The 18,148-nt window shown below is 38.7% G+C and overlaps 1 protein-coding gene across 2 annotated transcripts in view; it reads right to left on the bottom strand.

Annotated features, from left to right (window-relative positions):
• Positions 1-18,148, bottom strand: part of CRYBG3 (crystallin beta-gamma domain containing 3) — a 115,290-nt gene that overhangs the window by 60,839 nt on the left and 36,303 nt on the right. Inside the window, exons 4-8 of one of the 2 annotated variants that reach the window (XM_081235087.1) lie at positions 9,065-15,263; positions 7,298-7,342; positions 6,940-7,055; positions 5,460-5,607; positions 214-350 (exon numbers count right to left, since the gene is read on the bottom strand). In XM_081235087.1, the coding sequence (XP_081091213.1) occupies positions 214-350; positions 5,460-5,607; positions 6,940-7,055; positions 7,298-7,342; positions 9,065-15,263 (6,645 nt within the window). Of the gene's footprint in view, positions 1-213; positions 351-3,357; positions 3,454-5,459; positions 5,608-6,939; positions 7,056-7,297; positions 7,343-9,064; positions 15,264-18,148 lie in introns of those variants that run through there. The other variant, XM_081235088.1, reaches the window with a different exon arrangement.

The raw sequence follows: 18,148 nt of genomic DNA, 5'->3' as shown, positions 1-18,148 counted from the left end.
TCTGCTCCCGTGAGTCATATATCAAAGACTTAATTGGATCTGAAGAAACACAGAAGCTGTTTTAATCCCTGCAAAAGTCTTCCTTGGGTATCCGGAAGTATAAACAGTAAAATTAACTAAAATTTCAGAAATGTGTATGTCACCAATTGAAACAAATAAAAAGTTAACTTTGGTAACCAGCAATCACTGTAATAAAGAGAAACAGATACGTACACTCCTGACTTCACAGTAAAAGACACAGATTTGGGGATATTCAGCTCTTCCAAATTGGGGACTGCGCACTGTAGGTAGATGGGACAACATGCTGGGTCAGACTGTGCGCAAAGTTCTATCTCTGGAATGCTGCAATCCTGAAAAAAAAAGATTGGCTTTGAAATATCTAGAGACACACACTCCAGTATTCTCAACACTCTGGACATGCAGTTACAATGATTCTTATTGTTCAGTTGAATTTCTATCCAAAAACAGCCTAAAGGAAGTACTGTTTCTCCTTACCAGTCTGTTAAAATAAATTTTTCTAAGGAGTTACGTTGATAACATGAAAATTATAAATATTATTGATTGCAAAAGTATTACTCCAATTCTCTCTGCTTTGTTTTTAAAAGTCTTGCTCCATTAACCAAGGTTCAGATTTACCAAACTATCTGAGTGCCAAGAGTCTGTAAGCCTTCCTTCTTAGAAGCATAACAAAGCCATAGGGAGGAAGGGAGTTAAATAAAAGCTGATCTCATGGGGAACATAAAAAATAAATAACAGAGAGGCACTGTTCTCTCAGCATGTTATCCAATTTACATTGACAAAAGAAATAGGAATTAGAGGTGAGGGTAAAGGAAATGTTTTCCGACTTGTGGTATTTATTTTCTTTAGTACAAGTTGGTTTGAAGAAGAAAGGCATTATGAAATTTGAACCTATACTCCGTCACACATCCACAGTCACCATGTCCTGTCAAACTTTCCTTTAAAATTTCCACTGTCAAGGTTCTTCATCAAGGCCAAGACTTTGATTATGGGCCTAGACCACCAGTCGAGTAAGCTTACTCTTTATAGTAAGCTTACTCTTTATACAGCTGGGCTTGTGAGAACACCACTTCCCTCATCATAATCCTTGGCTCAAGACCCAAGCATTTCAAATTTATATTTCTGTTTTCCTTTCTATAATATGGCAACAACCCAGTGAGCTATACTAACCCCCCAAAACCCTTCAGTCATACTGGTATCCATACTACCTCTGCTTCTGGCCTCTCTAAGCTTTGTAAATGTTTCCCTTATTGTAACTAAAGACAAAATTTTCTGTATTATTACTTACGAAAATCTTTTCTTAAATTTTATCGGAATATTGTTGATTTACAATCTTGTGTTAGTTTAAGGTGTATAGCATAGTGATTGTTATACATATATATGTGTGTATATATATATATATATATATTCATTCTTTTTCAGATGCTTTTCCCATATAGGTTATTACAGAACACTGAGTGGAGTTCCTTTTGCTACACAGTAGGTCCCTGTTGGTTATCTATTTTATATACAGTAGTATGTATGATAATCCCAAGCTCCTAATTTATCCTTCCCAGCCACGTTTCCCCTTTGCAAACCATAAGTTTGTTTTCGGTAGTCAAGTCCTAACTCAAAAAAGAGCTGGGACGAAGTGAGAGAGTGGCATGGACTTATATACACTACCAAATGTAAAACAGATAGCTAGTGGGAAGCAGCCGCATAGCACAGGGAGATGAGCTCGGTGCTTTGTGACCACCTAGAGGGGTGGGATAGGGAGGGTGGGAGGGAGACGCAAGAGGGAGGAGATATGGGGATGTATGTATGTGTATAGCTGAGTCACTTTGCTATACTGCAGAAACTAACACACCATTGGAAAGCAATTATACTCCAATAAAGATGTTAAAAAAATAATTAAAAAATTAAAAAAAAAGAATGGGAGAGACCCCTCAAAATTAATTAATTAAAAAAACCTGATCATTTCTTAAAGAATCAAAACCACAATTATTTTTCTCTTCTCTAAAACTACAGATGTGCTTCTGTCTGAACACACAATCTATCTCAGTAATCATGAGTGTTTAATTACATAACTCAAGTTTCAGTAGCATAATTCTTATCTAAGACACTATGAAATTCAAATGATTGTGCTTTAATGAAACAGGTAAATGCAATAACAATTAGAGGTGACATTTATTAGACTAAACAATTATATTTTTATTATAATCTGCTTTGCAATTTTAAAACTGCAATTTTCTGATTTTTTAATCTTTCTTCAAACTGAGTTCTCCTATTAATCATTATTAATCATTCTTATTAATATGTAAAAGCAAGCAAATTGATACATCTTGTTTTCAGAAAGTTAGTTCTAAAATGCAATATGGTAAAAAGGTATAACCTAAAATATCCTTTAAAGTATAAAAGGTGTATTTCCTTATAAAGTTTCATTTAAAAAATAGCCAGAAATCTCCAGAAGTCACCTGTCAATCTTCAAGACTCTTTTGTTTGCTATTAAAAATAGAGCTCTAGTAACATTATTTAAAATGCTGCCATACTAATGTTCCCCCAGGGATCTGAGGTACAGTAACAGAATACATAACTAAGTGTCTCACACAAATAAGTTTCCTCTGCATTGTGTTATACAAACAATGTTTGGGTGGTGTATTTTAAAAGGGAAAAAGCTAAGAGGCATGAGTCTACCACAACACAGAAGGAAACAGATAATGGAAAAAGCATAATGATGGCTAAAAAATTGAAAATAAAAATAAGAATGCTTATGTTCTCAACTATCTTTACTAGAGGACAAATTTTTTTCTCTAGTTGACTGAAAAAGATTTCACTGATAAGTTCTATTTTCTCCATGGTGGCTATTCACAGAAGTAATGTCTTTTGCAAGATTTGTATAATTCTTGACAAAGGCAGTAAACACTAGCAACTGAAGGGCGCCTTATAGTAACCTAGCAACAATAAGCAGTTTACTCTTAGTAGAATTTATATGGCTTCCTCCCAGACTTTTCTAGTCATGATATACTTTATAATATCTTGGTGAAATCTACAAGCTTAGACTATTAAAACAACTAGTATGGAGACAAAGCTATAGGAGAGAAACAGGGTGGGAATGAATTACAAAAACAGTAAGAAAAACCTGCCTCCACCTTACATGAAATACCTTCAGTCCCTGATCTAACAACAGATCTCTCTCTTCTCAGCTCATTAATGAGGGCACAACCTAAGTAACTTCTGAAAGAAGGAAACGTCATTCTTTGAAAATAGATATTAAATGCATAATAAACAGAGTAATGCGCAATATTCCTTTTTTCTATTTGAGAAGAGAAAGCACTTGAGTCAAGACTCACTGCACTGCTACCCCACCTCCAGTTATTTCCACTGGAGGCAAAGATGACCCTTGAGCAGGATCTACAGCTGCTGATGACTGATGGTATCTTCTGTTACTTGCTCGATCTATTCACGGCAAAAGAAAGACATCATGAAAGTATTTTCTTTAAAGAATATTAGAAGTTTGACTACTCAGATTAGAGCCACTAAAAGATGATGAAACAAGATAAAGCTGGTGTAGGCCTAGGTGAATTTGGAATGGCTGCCAGGAAAATGAAGCTATCGATAGGCAGAATTTTGACAAGGTGGGAGAAAGGAAGCAGTTTGATGCCTGATTCTTGCTTTGTAAAATATTTAGAACAATGCTAATGCTTTTTCCATTCAATGCTCAATAGTTTTATTTTCCTTCCTCACTAAAACTTGCTAGCATGTCCAAGACAAGCGGGCACTAACACTGCAATTTAAAAAATGACTCCACAAACAAACAGTGGAAGAAGAAAAAAATGCAAGTATGACTTATTCTTCCTTATAATATATTCGAAGCAAATGGCGGAAGTGCAAATACCCATTTATATACCCAGGCTCAACAGATTGAATTTCTGTTTGATTTTATTGTTGTTTGATTCTGGGTGGAGGTTGCTGCTTACAATACTTTATTCATCTTTTTTTTCCCCCCACTAGGCCTGGCACAGTGCCTGACATTCACAAGGCAGGCACAAAACCACACATTATTTAAATCTTAGAAGATTCCACCTACAAACTAATGATCTGTTTCAAGGAATTTCTCGTGAGTTAGCTAATTATGTGAGCACTCAAATGCTGCTTGCTGAGCTGAACTGCTTGCGATTAAGTTTTTCAATGAAAACGAACACTGCCCTCTATGTTGTAGCCATCAATCTCCCTGAAGTACCAGCAAGCCACCAACATTCACCTCAGTATCTGACACATGTGGCTCTGCTAGGGACTCCCTCACATCTTCCGTGCTGCCTAACTCCTGTTCACTCGGTCAAGATGCCAATCAGGTACCACCTCCTCTGGGTGAGGTACCTCTTCTTCAAGCACTTGTAGGGCCCTGCATAGTACTTCTCACATCATATGGTCATGTGGTTCAGCTGTCTCTGACCTAGACTCTGAGCAATCTGAAGTAAAAGACTGTACATCACTTGTATTTCTATTCCCAGTGCCTATCACAGTATTGGGTCCAAAAGAAGACACAAACATTTGTTAGACACAGGTTTGTTTAACAGTTTTGCAGAAGGTATGAATTCATGCAGACACCCCTTTATGATAATATGAATTTTCCTGTATGCTCTCTTATTTTTCTGTATGCTATCTGCAACTATCAAGTGTTAAATAATGTGGATTCAAGTCATCATGATAGGGTCCACTCCAATTTAGACATTTTTAGCATATAAATGGAATCTCCATAATTTGAAAAAAATATATGTCCACGACTGTCACAGGAGTAACTGCACTAAATCATGTACTACATTACTGCTGAAGGAACTCGTAAGAATACATGGGAGAATTCTGTCATTATCACTAACTCACCCCTCCTCTAAACCACCAAGGCACTTCCCACAAAATGTTTCATTATATGGCAAGATCTTCCTCATCTTAGTATTAAATAATATTTTCTAAACCGAAAATAAAAAAGCAACACTTTTTCGCTTCCTCTCCACATCCTTCCTTCTCTAATTTCTTCTAACACTCATCTCTCTTCCCCTTTCTCATAAACACCACACACACACACACACACACACACACACACACACACACACAGAGCTACAATGAGGAGTAGAAATCTACACTAGAAAAAGATATATTTGTAAATATCTTATCCTAAAGATGTCTGGATGGTATACCCCTACTACTATTAAAAATACATATATATATATTACAACATGTAACATTTTATGTGCCAGATTACATGTGATATTTTAAATTTTCATTCACTTAACACTTTATACATATCTGGTCAAAAATTATCAATATGATAATGAAGATTAATAAAATTAGCACAAATATTAGCAACCATTTCTAAGCATTGCTGGGCCAAAGTACAGCTTTACTACATGACAAACAAAACAAAATAAAATAAAAAATAGGGATAAAATCAACTGTTCCATTACCTTCAAGACACGTTTGATAGACCCCAATACAAAGTTTCTTTGTGGATGCTTTCTGTTCTGAAGGATCCAGTCACGATTTAACACCTTTTCCCCTTCTTCTAGTACACATTTCTGACCTTGGAAATGTGGTTTCTCATATAAAATCCAGCTGAACAAATATGAAAGCATGATCGGTTATAATTAATTTTCTAAGAAACGAGGCATAAAACAAATGATACTTATAATTCACAGACCATCTTCTCTACTTAAATTTTAATATCTGGGCTATTTTCCACTACTAGCACATAATCCTATTTTGAAACAATGATACATAAGCTAATGTAAAGATAAGCAAAGAATGAAGAATAAAAGTGCACAGAACTTGGAAGTAATACTTCCTGAACACAACACCACAGTTTATGCCCGTGCCTGTATTTATGTATACATACACTTTACAGATGCTGTATACACATTTACATTAAAAACAATAGCTTAACAATTCCAAATTCCACTTCTACCCTAATTTTCCTGTCATTGGACAATAGAGCACATGTGTCTCATTTTATAACATGAAGATACACTACACCACACTGTTTAACGTGACTACTGACCAGTGGGTAACGCAAACACTGGACAAAGAAACTCTGGCCCCCACATGTCCAGGGGACATGGTCCATACTAACAAATGAGGTTTTCCATCATTTTTACACCATACAAAGAATCTTTCACTTCTTGAGCAGATCAGTGATACAAATGACTTTTTTAAAATTTATTTTATTTATTTATTTTTGGCTGCGTTGGGTCTTTGTTGCTGTGCGTGTGCTTTCTCTAGTTGCAGTGAGTGAGGGCTACTCTTCATTGCGGTGCACGGGCTTCTCATTGCGGTGGCTTCTCTTGTGGAGCACAGGCTCTAGGCGCACGGGCTTCAGTTGTTGTGGCACGCATGCTCAGTAGTTATGGCTCGCAGTCTCTGGAGCGCAGGCTCAGTAGTTGTGGTGCACGGGCTTAGTTGCTCCACGGCATGTGGGATCTTCCCGGACCAGGGCTCGAACCCATGTCCCCTGCACTGGCAGGCGGATTCTTAACCACTGTGCCACCATGGAAGCCCGATACAACTGACTTTAAGCATGTGGCCTTCACATTCTTTAGTGTCCCACAAATTTTGAACTCATTTTCAAAGCTACGCTTCATTCAATTGAAGCCTTCAGCTAAACTTGCCAAATCTATCCTGCTAATAATGCAGTTACAAAATGGTACTGATTATATATACTGTATATATTAGGACTTACTACTTACTGCGGGCTGTAAGTACTTAAAACAACCTATATTTTCTGTCACAGTAAATAAAGAGAACAATTACGTTATAAAATACAAATAACGTTTCAAACAGTTATTCTAGAGGAAAAGGAATGTGACCTTGATACAAAAAACATAAAGCATAAACAGCAAGAAAACACTTAATTTAGGGGGAAAATGCTATAAATTTTAAGAGATCTCTTACCAGCCCCTTACAACTTTTATCAGTACCCCATTCGGAAAGGACCAAGATGTAGCATCGGGAATATTACAGTAGATCTCTTGTTTATATGTACTTCCATGGAGATCATAGATAACCATCTGCAACACACAGTAAGCAGGCACAATAACTAATTTTAAGAATGCATTTAAAATTCCAAAATGTCCTAGAATGTAGAAAATAAAACATCCTAAATATATAAAAGTAAATATTACTTTAGATGCTAAATCCTTGAGTAAAACAATCATGTTCTAAGTCAGTTAAAAGTACTTACTTTAAACTCCCAAACGTAAAAGTAACCTTACTTCTTTTATTTTAGTCTACCTAAGAAACTTATGCTTACCTTCCCAGGTCTTGGGTTACACTTCAGAGTTTGTTTGTCAACATTCTGAAATAATAAAAGTGGAAGAAGTAAGCCTAAAGAAACATAAACAGAAAGATATACAGTTCACTTTCTTAGCGGTCACAGATCCAATTTATCGCATATTTATTTAGTGAGCATCATTACAAGGTGCACCTCTAGGTACTATAAGGGATATAAAGGTAAATACAAAGGAAAATAAAGCTTTGTCTCTGCCCTCAAGAAGCTTATAGCTTAGAAAGGGGAAACAGATGATCACATTCCCATGTCTCTTCTAGGTGGGGGATTAAGTTCAACCCTCAGGTAAAATACAATCAAAATGCCAAGTTATGGAAGTCAAGAGAAATGGCACCAGCATGGAGGTGAGCTGATGGCAGAAGAAGGTTCCCAAGAGGCTTGTGTGAAGAAGTGGTATGGAGCAGACCTTGAAAAACAGGACTTCAGTAAGTGAAAAAATGTGGCAGGTTGGTGTGGAGGTAGTAAAGAAAAAAATTCCAGGAAGAGACCATCTTGAGAAAAAGTGCAGACATCTTACAGGACGTGGAACCAGCGCACAAAGAGACAATGCTGAGCAAACAAGACTTGGGGACCTCGTCATAGAGTGAAGAGGTTGCACTTGACTTAGTAGGAAATCAGGAACCATTAAAGAAACATTTCTTCAAATACCAAGCTTTCTTTTAAAAAGACCTTGCCTTGCAAGCTATTGGTTGGTATTCAAGTATTAGTACTTGCTACTAAGGGTACTCAAAGTACAGATAGAGTCCTTGGGAATCCTAGAGAAAGTTCCATGATCTTGGAATGTCAGAAAGGAATGCCCTGAGACTTCCCTGGTGGCGCAGTGGTTAAGAATCTGCCTGCCAATGCAGGGGACATGGGTTCAATCCCTGGTCTGGGAAGATCCCACATGCCACGGAGCAACTAAGCCTGTGCACCACAACTACTGAGCCTGCGCTCTAGAGCCCGCAAGCCACAACTACTGAGCCCACGTGCCTAGAGCCTGTGCTCCGCAACAAGAGAAGCCGCTGCAATGAGAAGCCCATGCACTGAAACAAAGAAGTAGCCCCCGCTCGCTGAAACTAGAGAAAGCCTGCACGCAGCAATGAAGACCCAATGCAGCCAAAAGTAAATAAATAAATATATTAAAAAAATAAAAGGAATGTCCCATATTCAATGAATACTCTACAGTAAACACTTAAATATTTATAAGTTGAAGAAAAGTATAATTGAATTTCAAGACATTTTCCAGCTATAATGTTTTCATCTCCTTTTCTCTGAATTAGTCTGTTCATTGCCCTGCTATGTATGAACAAGACCAACTACGGTGAGAGACTGTTGTCAAGCAAAGACTTAAAATATTTTTAGTAGTTAAAATATTTTTAAGTATTGTGAAATATTTTCATGAGACACATAAGCTCAACAGCAAGTGACAATTTTTCTACATACAGTACCTTGAGAAACTCAGAATGCTGTCACTTAATTTAGTTTGAAAACTAAAAATTAGCAAAGAACTGGGATATAACTTGCTTCTCTCTTATGCCTTTTAAATTCTGATGAAGCAATTTTGTTTTCTCAAATATAACAGTCCAGCTAAAATTCATGAGTTATGATACACTTCAAAGAACAAAGTAACCTCTGGTATTTTTTAAAACAATCTTTCACAACCTCAAAACACTGACTTTCTTAATAAACTTTTAGATCATTTCATGACCCAAAGCACTACTTCACTAGTTAATAATCACAATAACTTACCTCTGTGTACGAGCTTAATCGGCCTGAGGTGTCTTGAGCACGGAAACATTTTGACACTGGCTCCCGAAAAATTCCACCAAATCTGGCTCCTTTTTCTGAGGAATGGATTTTGGAAGTCTGCAAATACTGATGATAAGCACTCTTTAAAGAAGAATGTAGTTTGGAAGTAAGGTCAGATTTTTGTAGAAATGAGGCGTTTTCTGGCCACAGACCAATTTGCCGATTAGAGGTATCAGGCTCATTTGACATCACATAAGAACTCTTAGAAACGCCAGTACTTTCCTGGTCATCATCAGGGCAAAATGCTATAGAAGAATCTGGCAGCTTGAAGATAACATTTTCCCGCCTTCTAGCTCTCAGACTTCCTTTATGCAATGGCTCTTCCTCCTCTTCCTCCTCCTCCTCTTCCCCTCCCCTCCATCTGTCATCTTCATCCAAATTCATCTTTAAACGCTCCGATACTGACTGGAGAAGCGATAAAACAGAAGAGGACTGGTTTGCACTCTCTCTTGACTTCGTGGAGCCATGATGACCAGGTGAGATTTCGCTGGATAGAATGTCCTCCTGAGAGCTGTCATCCTCATAAATGGGAGACAAAGCTAAGGGATAAATCTTGTACCTTTTGGCCTCTACTGATAAGAACATTTCTGAACTATCATCATCGAATGTCTCACCTAATTTAGTTTCCTTTTCAAAATTATGGACGAGGTCAGTTCTACTCTCAGAACTTTCACGCGTGAAAACAGGCATGCTGTTGGTAGATGTGTCCGGAATCAGGAGGGACTGTGTTCTTACTTCTGCAGTAGCATACTTGTCCTCATCTTGAAGAGGCTCTTCATATAATATAGTAAAGGAAGAACTTTCTTGTTCATCCTGAGAAATGAAGGCTACGTTAGGCTCTTCCTTTTCATCTCCATAATCTAGATCTCTTATTTTCTTACGTACTGCAGTAACAGATGTTCTTCTGTCTAGCTTTCCTATGGTAGCCTCAGGTTGAAAATCTGGCATTGCTAAGGCTGGGTAGCCTTCATAATCCTCACTTAGCATAGGTGATTCATAACCCCTGAAAGAGGCGAGTCTAGTGTCAAACGCTATCAAGCATGCCTTCATTTCAGTAGGCTCCTCCTCCATTTCTCCACCACTCCCTTCAGCAACCTCTTGGAGTGCTTTTTCAGCTTCAAATATGGGAGGTGTGGCCTCTTCTTGTGTAACGGGCAATTCCAGATCTGTTCCACATGTTTTCTCAATGCTTACCACTGTGGACAACACTTTATGTTTCCTGACAGTCCTGTCAGAATTTTTGGGGGATGTTCTTTCCATTTCTATCTTAAAGGGCATGGACACAATCGTTCCAATTGTCTCTTTTGCATCTCTCTTACGTGCTTTTTCCATTTCTAAGGAAGCAGGTACTGCCTTCTTGTGTGCTTCTTTCACTTCTAACACAAAAGGAGGTACCATTTCAGTTTTCCTAATAACCCCTTTGGCATCCTTTTGGTAAGTGTTTTCCATGTCCATCATAGGTCTTTCAGTCTTTCCAGTGATCCCCTCACCATCTTTTTGGTAGATATTTACCACTTCTAATGTAATGGGCATCACCTCAGTTTTGTCCATCTTTCCTTCAGCATCTTTTGGGTAAATATCTTCCATTTCTAGTGTAGCATGTATCATTTCAACCTTTTCGGCAGTGCCCTCAACATCTCTGTGGTAGAAATTGTCCATTTCTGACATAACCAAAGTCATCCCGGTCTTACCAACATCCCCTTCAGCGTGCTTTTGGTAAATATTTTCCATTTCTAATGAAACAGGTGTCACCTCAGTCTTTGCAATATCCCCTTCAGCATCCTTTTGGTAAACATCTTCCATTTCTAACGTAGCAGGTATCACTTCAGTCTTTCCAATGATTCCCTCTGCATCTTTTTGGTAAACATTTTTCAATTCTGACATATCAGGTGCCATGTCAGTTTTGCCAATATCCCCTTCAGTATCCCTCATTTCATAAGCTTTTTCCATTCCTAAAATGGCAGGTAATCGCTCAGTTTTTTCAATATACCTCTCAGCATCCACTTGGTATGCTTCTCTCATTTTAAGAATTTCAGTTGCTGGCTCAGTTTTTGAGGTACACAGTTCAGCATCCTCTTTATGTGCTCTTCCCACTTCTGACATAGGGGGGACTGCCTCATATTTCATAATATTCAATTCAGCATCCTTCTTATTTGGTTTTCCCATTTCTACCATGGAAGGTATAAGCTCAATTCTTCCTATATTTACTTCAGTACCCTTCTTGTGTACTTTCCCTACTTCTGACACTGCAAGGGGTATGCTTTTATTACTATGTCCTGGCAAGCTTTTTTCAGATATACATAAAAGAGTATCAGACAAACTGCTTTTAGATGTCCCAGGTACATGGATGTCATCATTCACAAATGGAGGCCATGTGAAATTTAATCCAAGAGTTCTTCTTTCCTCTGTCTCAGTTTTGTGATTATCAACACACTTTGTTTCCATTTTTTCTTTACAGTCCTCGTTGAGAAACGAATGTGTTTTTGCCTTATCATCTAACCCTGTATGGGGCGTGTCTTCAGCTAGTAAAACAGTATCTGACTCCTGCAAATTTATACTATCAGACTGTCCACCTCTATTTCCTGAAAAAGGGGATTTTGGGTAGAGAACAATTTCTCTTCCTTTAATTGACTCTGTGTCACTAACTAAGTTACTTACAGCAAAGAACCTACCTAATACTTTTTCACTAATTTCACATGTGCTTTGATTTACTGCCTGTTCTGACAACAAGAACTCTCTTACCATATCAAGCGGCTTAACACTACCACTGTTCAGAATTTTTGAAGTATTAGCCTGAAGTTCAGAATCCCAGGTATCCTGAGCATCATTTGCTAAGGTTTCTTGGGCTGAATAAATAATCTCATTGACTAATTCCCTGGCTTGATCTTCTAACAACCAAGATACATTCATTCTATCAGAATCAAAAAGGAGACTCTTCTCACCAACCATAGGTGAAGCACAAGCCTTTTCTTCCCCTTGGACTTGAGACATATTTTCCATGGCCTGCTCTTCCAAATGCCCTGTCAGCTGGATCCCTGTCAGTGTCACTTCTGATGGGTTTTTCTGAAGGATGTCTTCTTTTAGGGTACCTGGATTCATTATGCCATCTACGGCTACATACTCCTGGCAGGTACCAACTGTGTGTCTGGATTTTAGCTCTTCCCTGACAGAATTAAAGATCTCACCAATCAACGTATCAGCCTTTTTACATGAACCACTTTCGAGGTCCAGAAGTTGCTCATGTGCTCTCCTCCTTGCTTCTATGTGCTCAGCAGATGCTTCAGAACACTGCTGGCTTGAGCTGTTAACTGACGCTGGGGCCCCAGCAACTGCTCCAGTCTCTGCTTCCATAGGACTGTCAAATTGGGCAGCAGTTGGGAAATCAACTGATACCATCCCAGTATGATCCCCAAAACGGTCCTGAAGTGGGGTGACTTCTGCCCCTGTTGGGATAGATGTTTCAAATTCCAAATAAGAGCTATTAGGGTACAGCAGGTTAGTTGAGGAGGTACCTTCATGTGGGACATCTATGGTAACTTTTACAGAACTAAAATTATTTGGGGGATTCTGTGAACTTGTAACCATGCTAACTTCTTCAGAGTTACTGGAGGAAGAAGGCATGCCATCAATACCACCACTTAGGAGATGAGCACCCTCTTTCTTTCTGTGAGATGAGGCTCTCTTTTCTGATCTCGGCACAGAAGGATTAGTACGAAAATTTGAATCCTCAGATGCAAACGCATTTTTTTCCAAACTCATACCAGAACCCAGAAAAGGTGCATTTACTTTTGTGCTGTCAGTTTCTTGGAATTTGGCGGAAGTATTAGTTAAACTGAGTTCTGCCATTTCTGAAAAACCAGAAATCTTTTTGGTCCCACAAATAACTGAAGGTGGGTGAATCACAGAAGGGTTGGCTTCACAGTTCTGTGCCATTTGCCTAGTGACTTTTCCATCATGAACAGGAGGTGAAGTCCCAAGTATATTACTTTGGAGAAGAGCAGGAGGATTACCTGAGGCTTCCACCTCTGCTTCCTGTGTACCTCGATATTTGGAGGCAGAAGGAGAAACCTCAGTTTGGCAGTTCTCTTTAAGGCTGGCATCTGAATATTTATCTTTAATCTCTTTATGACCCACTAACTGAAAACTTCTGTCCCGTTCAACTTCTAGGGAAGTCAATTCTGATAAAATAGGACTTGCTGGCACATCTGTAATTTCAAGTGGAGAAGAGATTTTATCCTGAGAAATGTCTCTGGGCTCTGTTTGGGGAACAGATATCTTGGAGAGACTTAGAGTTCTTCCTCTTCCAGAATGTGACCCAACAGGAACACTGTTCTGACCATCAACTTCAGATGTTGATAACATTTCTGCAAGGTTATCAGTTTTGGTTTCCAAGGAGAAAAAAGAACCAGACTTGCCTATAGTGCCCTTACTTGCTTTGGAGTTTGACAGCATTAACTCTGCTTTATCACAGTCCTGAGATGAAGTAGAACTGTGGTCCTTAGAGAGGCTTTCAGACTCAAAACTCAAGTCTACTGCAGTTAAGTGGGTGTCACTGGCTTCAAGACCTAGTGGAAACTGGCATTTTTCACTATCAGGAAGAACTTCCTTGGACTCAAGAATTGCAGATGCATGCTCAGGATGAAGGCAAGCAGGGAGACTCTTCCTGTCTGTGGCCTCAGCATGATTTGCCACATTTTCTTCTTGACACTTACTAGGCTGATGGGAAATACCAATGATGTTGACATCCCCAGTTTCAATGAGCACAGAAGGACCTTCATTCTTTAAAATAGGAACATCCAACCTGCTCAGCATGCCAACTCGGGAAACAAAGGTAGGAGATGAAGTATTGAAATCTGATTTTTTATGGTCAGGGTTAAGAGATGTCCTGGCGTCAGGTGATGCTTTGGCTTGCTGAGGACTCTCAGAGTCAAGAATAGATTCTGAAATGTGATTTCTATTCAGTTCAGGTGATATTTTATTTTCTAAGCATGCTACAACTGCTAATTCACTGGTGTGTTTTACAGAGGCAGCATCCTTTTGATTCATTCTAATAATGGGAGGCATTTTGCTATGTGGCCTAACAAGCTTTTTGGCTTCTGTTACCAACAACTTGTCAGTACCTTTGGGTAATGACTCGATTCTATCTTCTGGAGCTTCTACATGACTTGAAGTTGTGGGTTCACCAACTGAGGTGCTTTCTGTTTCTTGCTTGATTTCTGTAGGAGCCAAATTTTCCTGTGTGTCCAGGGCAGACAATCTGTCTTCTTCACTTACAAGTTCTGGGTCTGTTATAGGATGTCTCCGGAGAGCAATGTTGCTGGTGTGATTGGCAGCGTGCTTTGACGAGTTACCTTCGGTGTGCTTGTCAGAACGCTTACTCTCTGGCCACTGCAGAGCTTCACGCCTAGTTGATTTATTTGGACTTGGCAAATCTGTATTTCCATGTTTGCTAGTGTCACTCCCATCAGATTTACTACCAGAGAAGTGGGAAACAGCAGGGTTCTCAGGCTCAGCACACTCCTCTCTTTGCACCAGTGTCCCATCACTCATCATCGAGCTGCTTTCTATTACCGTAGTTTCTGGTGTTGCCGTCCTCTGCAAGTCTGGACTGCAAGGAATTTTGCTGTTACTTTCTGTAAACAGTGCTGAACATACCAAATTTCTGTCAGTCTGAGAAAATGGTATACAACTTAAATGGTGCTGTGAGCCAAATTCTCCATCAGTGGAGCTAGAGTTAGTCTCAGAACGGGATGACCGACTTCTCTCAGGTCCCCCAGGATCGTTTTTATTTAAAACATCCCTAGAAGAAGCAGTGCTAGACAGTTCTCGGTTGTTTGTTGAATGGCTTTCTGAGTTGATATTTATTTTATTATAATCAGAGTCTTCTATCAGGCCTTTAAGCACTTGTCCTTTCACAGAAACGTCCGTGCTAGCTGATGACAGTGACACCATCCCAGCCTCTATCTCACTTCCAGGGCCAATATGTGTGCTCGTACTAGAGTCGGAACTTTCATTTTCTCTGTCTAAGACATTCAAGGTTTCCAGCGCCGTCTGCTGCTTCAAATACTTCCTAATTTGTCTGGGGCCTCGGTATGTTGCATGTGTTACTAAAGGCCTCTCTGGTTTACCATCCATTTGTCTGCAAAAAGAAATAGCACGAGAGTATCAGGAAATATAATTAGTAACACTTAACAGTAATTCCAGAAATCATGGTGAAGCATATCTTTCAAACACTCCTATTCTTCATATGTCCAAACTTGGGAAGGAAATCCTAGAATATTTTAGTTCAACCTATCTTTATTAACCATAATACAGACGTGACCGGCAGCACATGAATGTCAACCAGCATGAATGTCTGAGCTCCTCAGAACTGTCCCTCTCACCCAATTACGTCTGTCTCTCTCACGGTGGTTAATGGAGAGAACATGGGCTGACAAGCCTGAGGCTTGAGTTCTAGCTCTGATCTCCAAGGAGTTTTTGACTAGAAGGAACCACATTGCCTTTGTGCCTCATACTGGTACCTCATGGCTAATCACTGATTTCTCCATCATATCAGAGCATCATAGCGAGTTTCTCTTCCTTTATTTAGATGTGAATTTGGAACAGCAACTTTTGCACAGAGTTAGAGAAGTTGTAAAGAAAACATCTGGCAAGATGTCTAGCCTGCAGTAAGCACTCAATATATATTTAAGTCAATAAATGACAGAATTGCCTTAAAAATCCTCTCTCCTGTTAAGTTCTTCAATTAGCAGAGTAAGTATTAAACTGGCTGGGTGAATGCAGAAATCAAAAAAGATTTCTAGCACATGTTCCCTACTTTTTCTCAACCCTAGCATAAAGTTCCTGATGTCCTCAGCATCTAACTTCTTTTGGAGAATCTACCCCTGGGAGTTCTGATGCTATGCTATGCTATGCTATGCTGCCTTACAGCCCTTAACACACACCTTTCTCTCCTCTTCAATTCCAGCCCCAGACAGAAACTTCTGTCCTCTAAGACTCAGTTCCCAAGTTAACTCCAATGCAAATCTACCCCAGGACACCGTTACTGCTAGAACGGGCAGTTAGCCTCTGATCCATGGGGACAAAGGGCCCTGAGCACATCACTTGCCATATTAGATTATAAAGATCTATGCACTGATTTATATCCCCACTAACCTAGTGCCTATTTGAAGGCAGGCACTACATCTTCATCATTTTCATATTTTTAAGTGCCCTACATAAGATTTGGCAAATGATGTATGTTTAATAGCTTTGTGTGAATTAATGAATGGCTAAGTAAAGCAATGATACTAAATGCTAAGTAATTTGTTTCTGACTGTCTTAATCCTTATAGATGATACAAAAGTGTTTTCAATTCTGCTCTCTAGTTACATTTTAGGGTCCCAGCTACAAAAATGAATGGTAGAAAAACTTGATGTATGCTCTTTTTCAGGTTAAACATATAATTAACAAAACATTATAGAACCCATATGAATAACTAAGAAATCCAGTTATCAGTATTCCAGTATCTAAAATAGAGGTATTTTCTCCCCAACTTTATTTTTTAACTTTTTAAATAAATTTATTTATTATTTTTTTTTATTTCTGGCTGCGTTGGGTCTTCATTGTTGTGCACGGGCTTTCTCTAGTTGCGGAGAGCAGGGGCTACTCTTTGTTGCGGTGTGTGGGCTTCTCATTGCGGTGGCTTCCCTTGTTGTGGAGCATGGGCTCTAGGCACGTGGGCTTCAGTAGTTGTGGCTTGAGGGCTCTAGAGCACAGGCTCAGTAGTTGTAGCATTCGGGCTTAGTTGCTCCACAGCATGTAGGATCTTCCCAGACCAGGCCTCGAACCCGTGTCCCCTGCATTGGCAGGCAGATTCTTAACCACTGCTCCACCAGGGAAGCCCTCTCCCTAACTTTAAAGCAACACCATGAAGAATGCTAGGTTTGTCCACATGATAAAACACAACGTAAACCTCTGACATGTAAAATCTCAATTAACTGTGCCCCTTAACATAGTTCTTGAATTTTAGCTGAAATAATTTATTTCAATCTATATAATTGCTGGCCTCTAAAATCCTACCACACCACTACTGTAAAAGTTTGTATTAGTTACATTCATCTTACTGTCTATTTTAAAACAGCTACAGGAGATGTATAGAGAACAACTTTGCCTTGGAGAAGTGATTTTAGCTGCTACACAAATTTCAGGCTAGATCAAACACAGTTATGAAACAAAGTTAAAAGTTGGATAAGGGAACCTATCTAAGAAAACATACAAGAAGAAAAAATACATATAGGTAAATTAATGTTATTGGTAAAATCCTATATCAAAATGCATAAATTATTCAGAAAATACAAGAGCCTTTCAGAACAATACATGAAGATCCAGAAGTATGAAGAGATGACAAGAAGTTTTATTGTTTGATTTTTTTTTCAAAGCTTTTAAATTTTATACTTAAAACCTACTTTCAAGGCTGCAAATTTTTTTTCCCTAAAAGATCACCAAAATGTACATGATGTCCAAAGAAATAAGACTCGAGAGATAAGGATCAGAAGTTTATTCTTCAAGTATAGTAAACTCAGGTTCTCTTACTACCAACTCCATCCTAACGAGATGTCAAGGCGTTTTATTCTACATCAATCCAATAATGTGACTTTTGCTCTAAAAGAACTTCTATTAAAGTAAAGCACAGAGAAAAATCCACTCCAGAAAAAATTTCAGTTCACTGTAAGAATGCCTTTTGGTAGTTTTGGAGTCCTTTTTGGGGGAGGGGGAGGCAGATAATTGTTTTCCATTCCCATCTTGGGAGCTTTCTGGTTAAGGTCAACTAGAATGATTAAACTGATTTATATGAACCAGTATAAATTTCTAATGAAATAATCTCCCTCAGCACCCTAGGTGGAAATGTTATATGCTTGTGACTAAAATATGTACCCTTTATACTAAACAACTATATTATCATGTTTAATGCACTGAACATCAAAGTTTCAAGCTTAGCTTCATGTATTATAATTAGTCCTTTCAGGTACTGATGAGCTACAC

Source organism: Mesoplodon bidens (assembly GCF_964165515.1).
Source record: "Mesoplodon bidens genome assembly, chromosome: 5".
Taxonomy (NCBI): Eukaryota; Metazoa; Chordata; class Mammalia; order Artiodactyla; family Ziphiidae; genus Mesoplodon; species Mesoplodon bidens.
This window is presented reverse-complemented; position numbering and strand designations above follow the sequence as displayed.